The sequence below is a fragment of the Nicotiana tabacum genome, unplaced genomic scaffold, assembly GCF_000715075.1.
Source record: "Nicotiana tabacum cultivar K326 unplaced genomic scaffold, ASM71507v2 Un00048, whole genome shotgun sequence".
Classification (NCBI taxonomy): Eukaryota; Viridiplantae; Streptophyta; class Magnoliopsida; order Solanales; family Solanaceae; genus Nicotiana; species Nicotiana tabacum.
The window spans coordinates 324,504-335,596 of NW_027438286.1; the positions used below are offsets into that span (position 1 = coordinate 324,504).

The 11,093-nt window shown below is 36.6% G+C and overlaps 1 protein-coding gene across 1 annotated transcript; it reads right to left on the reverse strand.

Moving 5' to 3' along the window:
* Positions 1–7,393: 7,393 nt before the first annotated feature.
* On the reverse strand, positions 7,394–8,735 carry LOC107794829 (elicitor-responsive protein 3-like). Its single transcript, XM_016617366.2, has 5 exons — positions 8,599–8,735; positions 8,394–8,459; positions 8,114–8,240; positions 7,899–8,016; positions 7,394–7,674 (listed from the first exon to the last, which is right to left on the reverse strand). Exons 1-5 carry the CDS (start codon positions 8,663–8,665, stop codon positions 7,648–7,650), a joined length of 405 nt encoding a protein of 134 aa, XP_016472852.1. The 5' UTR covers positions 8,666–8,735; the 3' UTR covers positions 7,394–7,647.
* Between the last annotated feature and the right edge of the window lie 2,358 nt (positions 8,736–11,093).

Sequence of the window (11,093 nt, forward strand, 5' to 3'; positions counted from 1 at the left end):
TCCTAACGGATAGACAATAATCATCAAAAGCTTGAGATGAGAATTCTCCAGCATTATCAAGGCGAATAGCCTTTATAGGATAATCTGGGAATTGTGCCCTTAATCGAATTATTTGGGCTAATAGCTTTGCAAATGCCAGGTTGCGAGATGATAGTAGGCACACATGAGACCATCTTGAAGATGCATCTATTAGGACCATAAAATATCTAAACAACCCACTTGGTGGGTGAATAGGTCCACATATATCCCCATGTATACGTTCTAAAAAGGCAGGGGATTCAATACCAACCTTCATTGGTGATGGTTTAGTGATCATTTTTCCTTGATAACAAGCATCACAAGAAAATTCGTCATTTGTAAGAATCTTCAAGTTCTTTAATGGATGCCCACTCAAATTTTTAGTAATTCGTCTCATCATTATTGATCCGGGATGGCCCAAACGGCCATGCCAAAGCACAAAAGTATTTGAATCCGTAAACTTCTGGTTTACGATAGAGTGTGCTTCAATTGTACTAATTTTTGAATAGTATAAGCCAGAAGATAAAGTTGGTAACTTTTCTACAATGCATTTCTGGCCAGAAATATTCTTTGTAATACAAAGATATTCCCTGTTCATTTGATCTATTGTCTCAACATGATACCCATTTCGGCGGATATCTATAAAACTCAACAAGTTTCTTCGGGACTTGGAGGAGAATAATGCATTGTCTATAATAAGTTTTGTTCCCTTAGACAGAAATATTATGGCTCTTCCAGAGCCTTCAATCAAACTTATATTACCAAAAATTGTTGAAACATTTGCTTTTTCCTTATGCAAATAAGAAAAGTATTTCTGATCGTTGAATATGGCATGAGTTGTTCCACTATCAATAACACAAATATCTTCATGATTTGTCTTTGATCCAAACATAATTTGAGGGTTATCCATATTCTTCAAAATAACATAAATAAAATATATTATAGTAAACATCATTATCAAAGCATAACTTTTATTTATGTACAACAATTACATAACCATACTATCTATTACAAACAACAAAAATTAAAATATTTACATTTCTACAGATTCACTACCGATTATATGACTTGTTTCTCCTTCTGGGAGTGCAAAGTAATCAGCTACATCCAAATGAATGAAGTCTAAATTATCTTCAGAAATAAAATTTGCTTTAACATTTTTCTCTGTCTTCTTCAGAGAGGCTTGATAAAGCTCAACCAGGTGCTTTGGCGTACGACAGGTACGTGACCTGTAACGACCCGACCGATCGTTTTGAGCTCTGGCGCGTCATTCAGCAGTTTGAGGCCATGAGCGGCTTAATCTCAGGTATATTAACTTGTGTGTATGGTCAGAATTAAAATTCAGGAAGTTTGGAGTCAAATCTAAATGGAAATTCTCATTTTGAAAGCTTAAAATTGAAGAAATGAACTAGGATTGGAATTTTGAGTAAACGACCTCAAAATTGGGATCCGAAGGTTCCAGAAGGTTAGTATGATGATTTTGACTTGGGCGTATGCCCGGATCGAGTTTTGGATAACCCGGGAGCATTTTGGCGCCTATTGTGGAAGATAGCATTTTATAAGAAATTGCATCAGTTTGGTTTAAAATGCATTTCAGTGTTATTGATGTCCGTTTGGGATTCCGAGACTGGGAGTAGCTCCGTATGGTGATTCTGGATTTGGGAGCGTGATCGAAAGTGAATTCGGAGGTCCGTAGGTCATTTTGGAGCCGTTCGGCTAAAGATGGAAAATTGAAGGTTTTTGAGAAAATTTGGCCGGAAGTGGAAATTTTGATATCGGATTCGAAATGCGAATTTTATAGTTTGGATAGCTTTTTTAGGTTATTTGGGACTTAGGAGTGTGTCCGGAATATCTTTGTGTTGAAATATATGAATTATGGGAAAAATTTGGAAAATTTTGATATTTAATATTGTTAAAGTTGACTTTGGTCAACTTTTTGGTAAACGGACCCGGACCCGTGATTTTTCGGTCTCGAAAGGTCCATACAAAAATATGGGAGTTGGACGTGTTTCCGGAATCGAATTCCGAGGTCCCAGGCCCGAGAAATGAATTTTTTCGTGAAATTGTTTTCTGAAAATGTTTAAGGAAAATGAAAATGAAATTTGATCAGAAAGTGATGGTATCGGGCTCGTATTTTGGTTCCGATGCCCGATACAGGTTATATATATTGGTTAAGCGCTTCCTCTAAAGTTTGGTTACAAACGGACGTTGTTTGACGGGTTTCGGCCTTAAATTGGAAATATTGAAAGTTTATGAAATTTGAAAGAATTCTTGGATTTAAGGCTCAAATCATTTATTTTAATGTTATTTTGGTGATTTGATCGCTCGAGCAAGTTCGTGTGATGTTTTAGAGTCAGTGTTCATATTTGGTTTGGAGCCCCGAGGGCTCGGGAGTGTTTCGAAGGTGTCTCGGAGTGATTTCGGACTTAGGAAAAATTGCAGAAAATTCTGCTGTGCCCAGAAAATTTTAGGTGCGAGTAGTCCAGTTTGGAAGATCATATCTTGTAATATATAAGAAATCAGAAAAGTGCAAAACACGAAATTTGTATCCCATACATTCTAGTTTTCGGAAAGTTAAACCATTCGCGATTTGGATATCATCTCAGAAAGTTACGATGGATCGAAAAGGGCTGCTGGAGCAATTTCGGCAGAATTTACGATGCACTTTAGAAGCTCATATCTCGGGATATATAAAGAGTTATATGGTGTACAACCTATCAAATTAAAGATCTTTGAGTCTAGTTTCTAAATCTTCAAACCGTTTGTCATTTGGATATTTATACAAGACGTTATGGGTGTTTAAACAGAAGGTGTCCGACAAGAAACAATTTTAATAGGATGTATAACTTGTATAGCACAAGTCCAAGGTACAACTCGACGAAGCACAAGCAGATTCTTTTATGCACGGATTTAGCTCACTTTTCTTCATTTCTTCAAAGTATGGACGATTTTTGGGGAGCTTCAAGAGGGGATTTTCATCATCAATGTGAAGGTAAGTTATCCCCACCTATTTTGAGTTAAGTACATCAATTATGTATGGATTTGAGCATGAAAATTGTAGAAAAATTGAGGATTTAGGCCTAAGGATTTGAAATAAGATTTGGTGATTTGAGGGGTCAAATGAACTCCGATTTTCGTAAATTTTATATGTACGGACTCGTGGCGAGATGAGGAATCCGGTGATATGACTTTCGTAATTTTTCGAGAAGTGGGCCCGGGGCTCGGGGTTTGCAAATTTCGTGATTTTCGATATTTTTCGAGTCTTTTCGATTGGGTTATATTCCCTTAGCCTGTTGTAATATATTCCTTGTGGTTTTGGCAAGATTCGACGCGCGAGGAGGTCGATTCGAAAGGAAAAGACATCGCGGAGTAGACTTTTGGTCGTCTTGAGGTGAGTAATAGATGTAAATGATGTTCCGAGGGTTTGAAACCCCGGACTTTCACATCGTAACACTATATTGAGGCGTGACACGCACTCCATGGCGAGTGCGGGGTCGGATACTATTGGGAATTGTGACTTGGTCCATCCCGTGTGATGTTTATACTATACTGGTGATTGATACACATACTTCATTGATATTACTGGGCTTGATGCCATGTTTGGGTCCTTGTGCCGATTTGTAAAATCCTTCAAGGATTGATATTACTGCTTAGCATGATTTGCATATCATTTAATTTCAGTCTAAGGTTTTAAATGTTGTTTTGCAAACTCAGCCATAATTCTAAGTGTTGAAAACTTAAATGATATTTTTAAATGTATTCCGGGCTGGGAACTTCTGTTTTGTAAATGCCCAAGGGGCTTATTATATTATTTTCTGGACTGATTATAAAGTGACTTGAAACAGTGGTAACAATGACACTGTGTAATATACTTGAAATAGTGGTAACAATGACACTGTGTGATATACTTGAAACAGTGGTAACAATGACACTGTGTGATATACTTGAAACAGTGGTAACAATGATACTGTGTGATATACTTGAAATAGTGGTAACAATGACACTGGATGATATACTTGAACAGTGGTAACAATAGCACTGTATGATATAAATTGGTCAGGTAACAATTGCTGACCGGTCAGGTAACAATGACTGACCAAGATATTGCGCTTGGGTTGTAGGAGCCCCTCCGGAGTCTGTACACACCCCCAGTGAGCGCCGTCGACGATAAATAAATATGGATGGCTCGGGCTGCACGCCGCAGTGGGTACTGGAATGTACCATCATATGCATTGCATTGCATTCATGTATTTGTATTTACACTGGTGTTTAGCTGCTCAGTTCCATATGTTGCTGTATATTCGGATTGTAGCTTACTTTGTGTATTTACTGGATTTTCTTATCTTCGGACTGTAGTTACTTTTATTACTCACTAGGTCGGAGTACTCACTTTACTCCCTGCACCTTGTGTGCAGATCCAGGGCAGTCTCAGGCTCAGTAGATCCAGTTGATCAACAGATCCAGACTCTAGGAGTATCGAGGTAGCTACACGGCGTTCGCAGCCATTGATATTCTCCCTCCTATCCTATCTCTTTATTTCCGCATTATCGGACTTTGGATATACCGTGTATTAGGATGATATTCTGTATTCTAGAGGCTCAGATTCGTGACACCGGATCCTAGTGAGATTATATTGTGTATTTTGTTAAAATCTTCAGTACTTTAATCTTGCTTAATTGATATTTCTTTCCGCTATTTTTGATAAATTGGGTTAAGTGTTGAATAATGGTCGGGCTTGCCTAGTAGTGTGCTGGACACCATCACGACCGGGATTTGGGTCGCGACATGACCAGTGCCCTTTTCCTCCACATCTATAGCATGCATTTTCTGCATTTGGCGCTTGCACCGCTTCATGCTTTTGTTCCTTCCTTTTCCACTGCTGGTGGTGAGGAGGCTTCTTTGGTGCATTATTATTACCATGATTGGGGTTTCTTCCCCGACCACGGCCATGACCACGACTGAGGCCACGACCTCTTCCACGTTTAGCTTGGTGGAAGTTCGTCTCATTCACTTCAGGGAATGGACAAGAACCAATAGGTCGGCTTTCATGATTTTTCATTAATAGCCCATTATGTTGCTCTGCTATAAGAAGATGTGAGATAAGTTCAGAATACTTTTTAAATCCCATCTCTCGATATTGCTGCTGCAGGAGCATATTCGAGGCATGAAAAGTGGTAAAAGTTTTCTCCAACATATCATGATCAGTAATATTATCACCACATAATTTCAATTGGGAAATAATTCTGAACATAGCAGAATTATACTCACTGATAGATTTAAAATCTTGTAGCCTTAGATGAGCCCAATCATAACGTGCCTGTGGAAGAACGACCATCTTCAGGTGGTCATATCTATCTTTCAAATTATTCCACAGTATGACTAGATCTTTAATAGTGAGATATTCCATTTTCAGGCCCTCATCAAGGTGATGGCGTAGGAATATCATTGCTTTGGCACGGTCTTGGTTTGATGCCTGATTTTTATCCTTGATGGTGTCTGCCAGACCCATCACATCAAGATGAATTTCAGCATCAAGCACCCAAGACATGTAGCTTCTGTCCGATATATCCAGGGCTACAAATTCAAGTTTAGAAAGATTTGACATTATTTAGGAAAAGAAAGTTCTTACCTCTAATACTTTCAAAGTATTTGCTCGAGATGTCAGAGTCTCGTGCTGATAACGTGTTATAAAATAAAGACTGTAAAGTAAAGACAAGTATAGAGAGAAACTGTTATATTATTCGAATTCAAACTGATGTACATAATGAACTGAAATCTCTTCTATTTATAGAAGAAAGGAAGCTGATGTATAAGCTGTTACTATACCAGATATGGATAATCTTCTACTGAGAGCAATGTTTATCCATAACGGAGTACTGAAAGGATAAGCTTATTATACCCGATATGGATAATCGTCTACCGGGGGTAATGTTTATCCATAACTGGGTACTGAAAGGATAAGCTTATTATACCCGGTATGGATAATCTTCTACCGGGGGTAATGTTTATCCATAATTGGGTACTGAAAGGATAAGTTTATTATACCCGGTATGGATAATCTTCTACCGGGGATAATATTTATCCATAACCGGGTACCGAAGTGATAAGCTTCTTCAGGAAGCTTATTTCCTATAGAGTACTAAATAGATAAACATATTTACGGTGGAGTCCCATATGGATAAGCTTCTTCAGGAAGCTTATTTACAACAGAGTACTAAATGAACATCCATAATATAATATATTTATAACACTAATTGTGATTTTTTGTATTTTCTCTTTGTTGATAGTAAACAAATGAACTTTGATGAAGCTATTACAGACAAAAGGTGGAGGCAAGGCTTAGAGGAGGAGATCGAGTTGATAGAGAAAAGCAACACTTGTAAGTTAACAACTCTTCCCAAGGGTCATCGAGCAATAAGAGTTAAATGGGTATACATGACAAAGAAGAATGCTTATGAAGATGTGGAGAGATAAAAGGCACGACTTATGGCTAAGGGCTACAAGAAAAGGCAATGTGTTTCCAATAAGGAAGTAGAGCTCAAATATGTGAAGTCTCATGATCAAACTGCAGATATCTTTACAAAGCATCTCAAGTTTGAAGATTTTCATAAATTGAGATCAAGACTTAAAATGAAAAAGAAAAATCAAAATTAAGGGAGAGATTTGTGGGACCATCTAAATAAATAAAAACGAAATAAAGAAAAATAAGATGAAAACAAGTTGCAGGAAGTTGCAAAACCAATTTATTTCGTACACACTAAAATCAGAGAGCGCAATAGAGCATAGAGAGTAATTCATAGATTGTAGTTTGTGAGTTAAGTAAAGAGTGGGAATAATATTATACTGAGGTATTTAAAATAAAAAGTATTTTTGTTTTGAAGGTGTAGTAATCTTTTGACACTATCAAATTATAATATTATAGTGGTATCATATTACTCACCTTAGGCATTGTACATTCTAACTGTCCACATTTACCTATTTGGGTTCCAAGTGGTACTGGTTCTTTTACCACTGCTTCAGCTTGGAATTTAATCAGGCAAATAGTGTTAAATGTCATGTCTAAAAGAGGATTTTGCAAAAATATATCCCTTTTTAATTGTCCTTTACTTGAGTGGAGGATTAAACAAAAAAAAGTTGCCTTTTGATGATATTATTTTGAAGGCTAGGTGTACAGTAAAATATGGCACTTAGAGAATCCATTACCTTACACAACCTACATGGATTGTGTCCCCAAGACATCTCTGCTAATCATTAATATGTTGAAAGGGGAGAAAACCACCATAACATATTCTAGCTATAAAAAACCAATTAAGTTGCGAACGCTTTGGCTAAATGGAGTACTGATAAGCAAAAGAAATAAGTAACAATAGTCAACTAATTAACAACTTGATGACACAAACGGTATGTTTGCTAACACGTGTATCTTTATTCACGTTACATTCAATATAAAACAATACAAAAATCATCGCATAACTAAATGCATATATTATTCGCGAATACAAGAACATGATAATGAAAAAAAAACAATTCGCTATCATTTCATAATTTATTCTAGGACTAATATTTCTTATAGTACGGATAACCACACGACCTTCCGTAAAATCAAACTCCTCGGCTAGACAGCAAAAATTAAAAGTCCTCGTCACATTCATCCCTCTGCAAGTAATGAAAAAAAAACATCAAAAAGGTTTAAGTTTCATGCATTAACAATATAAAATAATCACGTCACTTAGATTATTGCAGATTAATCTTGTAATGAATGTTAATCGGTGATCTAGAATAAATAGTAAGTACACATTTTATATGGTAGAAACATGCTATAACATATTAAATTACACAGATAGAGAAAATTATAAAGTTATAATTGACGAATCTATTACCTCCTCACGAGTGAAAGTTAGGCCAAGTCTGATGGATCCACATTCTTCATCATCCTTGTAAAGCTGATAAGAGGTTGATCCTACTTCTCCTTCACGAAACACTTCTTCCAAAGAAATTCTATTTTCGATTAACAAAAAACAACATTATTAACGTTGTTTGACTGTATAACAAAAAAATATTACTATTATGGAATATAATCAGGGAGAGTATTAACGTTGCTTCTCCTAGGAAATCGTCATCTTGGAATGTGTTTTCATCCATAAGTTTGATGTGAAGCTCGTCGCAACCACGAGTGATGGTGAAGAGGAAGGACTCATTCCACTCAGGGTCGGATCCTTCACCTGTAAAAAGCAGTTCTTATTATTGAGTTACAAATTCCAAATGTGTATACACTGAAAGTACAATGAATTTTTATACTTACATTTTTTTTTTTACTAAGATAGGTAGGATACAATAAAATTTCATTGTTCAATCCAAGTTAATTAATTACAAACCTGATGCAGTACTGCTTTTCTTCTCTTCAGTGCGGCAGGTGACGACAACATAAGGATTCATATCAGCTGTTGAAATTTGAAAAAGAAAAATAAATAAATTCTTTAACCCATGAGATGAAGCATTACGTAATCAAAATTTGCATGGCTGAATTACTCTCGGATTTATCTTACGGAATGACCGTAAGGGAATTCGTGAGGAACATACTTAGCCAATTTGTGTCATCAAGGCCTCTGGCATTTGCAACATAAACTTCAAGTTGTCCGTAAGGCATCTTTGGATCAGATTATTGGTAAAAAAACAGAATAAGATAATGGGAAGAAATTAAAAGACTTCAACAAAAATACTTTTATTGCTTTAAATTATGACATTTAGGCCTGCTCAATTTATAGTTTACTAGTCCAATCACTGCAATACACGTGATCACTGTGATCCGTAAATATTTGAAGACGCATTTGAATAATTGTGGTTAAAGAAAAAGTAAGAGTAACTGATGTACTAAAAAGTAAGAGTAACTGATGTACTAAAAAGTAACAGTAAACTATATTTCAGAAAATATTGTGTAACAATATTGAATGACTGATGGCCTTTTACATATTTATTTCTCTTTTAATTTTTCTGTGGAGTACTACTTCAGACCCTTATTAGAAGGTAGTATTAGTGGGCGGAGTCAGAATTTTCGTTAAGGAGTGTCAAAATATATAAAAGTAAACATACCAAGAAATTAAGGGGAGTCAATACATAGTATATATATACATATAATTTATTTTTTTACCTACCTACATAGTATATTTTTACCAATGACACCCCTTCGTATAAGGTGGCTCCGCCACTGCTAGTGGTGATCCTGATAATTTAACTTGCTTCTTACTTTTTGTATTTTTTTTAGAATTCTTGGATTCAGAATGTGAGCACGTGATTTTTGTCTTACGCGACAATCGCTCCAAAAGAAATAAAAATAATAACAAATGGTCCTGCTGTACAATTTTTGGATTTTACGTGGCACTTAGTTAATTATTTATGATTTTTGCCCATTTTTATTTTTTATTAAAAAAAACAATATATATATAAAAAAAATGTGTATGTGTCATGCGTAGTTGGAACCGTAATCCGGTTATTGAAAAGAAAAATCATAAATAGGCATCTTTGTCCGTGATTTTTTTTGTTTTGTTTGATTTTACCTGCTTTAAATATTTTAATATACGTGTGCAAATAATTGTGTTAAGTGTTTATTTAATTTTAATTTGATTTACTTAGGTTTTGTTTTTAAATAAAAAAAATAATAATAACAATAAAAAAATATATAAGAGATAAGTGCAGAATTAGTTTGAAAATCAGTTTGGGCTGATTTTCGTTTTTTAATTCAAAGCCCAAACAACCGAGCCCAAAAACCTAAGCTTGCCCCGGTCCGGACCAGCCTACTTCAAAAACGTCCAAACGACGTCGTAGTGGTTTAGTCTGATCTGAGCCGTTGATCTTTGAATGATCAACGACCAAGATCTCACACCCCGTACCCACTCACAGACCCGACCCGTCTCACCCGGACCGACCCCAACCCTTCACCCTTGAAACGACACCGTTTCCCGTTAGTTGAAGGATCCTGGCCCTTCATCGTGTCTCATCCAACGGCCAGGATCCATCTATCCACTAACTATATAAACCTACAACCCTTCACCCCGCGCCCTGATCCAAACCCCCCCGCCTTAGGTCATCTTCACCAGACCTCAGACCTTCAAACCCTAGCCGCCCCTGTATACTTTCACCATGAAAGCCGGCGGCATGGACGCCGGTGACCCCACCCTTAACACCATAGGACCATCTCACCCCCCTGAACATGGATCTGTGGACCGTTTAGTTCGAATCATCCTCTAGGTCCTCGAATCTTCATTTGAAGATTCGAGCAAAACTCGATCTACACCGATCTGCCCTAGATTCATACCAGACAATCACCGGACCCCCCTCGTGACCAAACCATGCTTGGTTTGGTCCGAATCTAACCAAGAAAGCCCAAAACCCAAATCTGCCCTCTAGAACCCTAGGTTTCCTCGTGCCTGTTCCGTGCCTGTTCGAACCAAGAGATTAGGGTCTAATGGACCTTAATCGAAGTGTTTCTCATTTGAGAAACATTTCGATTAAAGTCCGTTCAACCTTGAGAAAGGGTCTGTACAACACAAGCTGATTTTTTCTGTTTCTGCTTTCAAAGTTTAAGGTAAGTTTGTTTTCTCTTTGTTATTCAGTACGTGTGTGGTTTAAAGGTCTGTTCGTATTGGCCGAATGTCTTGTGTAATTTGTTGTCTTTGAATTTTTTACCAAATGTATCCTGTCCACCTTTCCTGAACCTATGTGTTTGACTAAAGTCCTTCTTCTATTCACTGATAACATGTATGTATGTATGTATGTGCTGTGCAATTAGCTGAATTTCAAATTTGAACTGATTAACTGATTCCTCGAGTACAATTCTGCTGGGTCAGTATGACTCGAGTCATGTGTTCGATACTATTAAACATCTATTTTTTGGTTACGATTGTACATGTTATGATTAATATAGTCGAGTCGACATGTGTCGTCAATTAGTTTCAGCTGCCTGAACAATAACAAATCGAGTTGCTTCTGCTAAGCATTGCCTGAATCAATTAGGAACTGAGTTTAGTACTTATAATTGTTAATTTGAATCAGAAATGTAAAATCAATGTTTTGTTCAG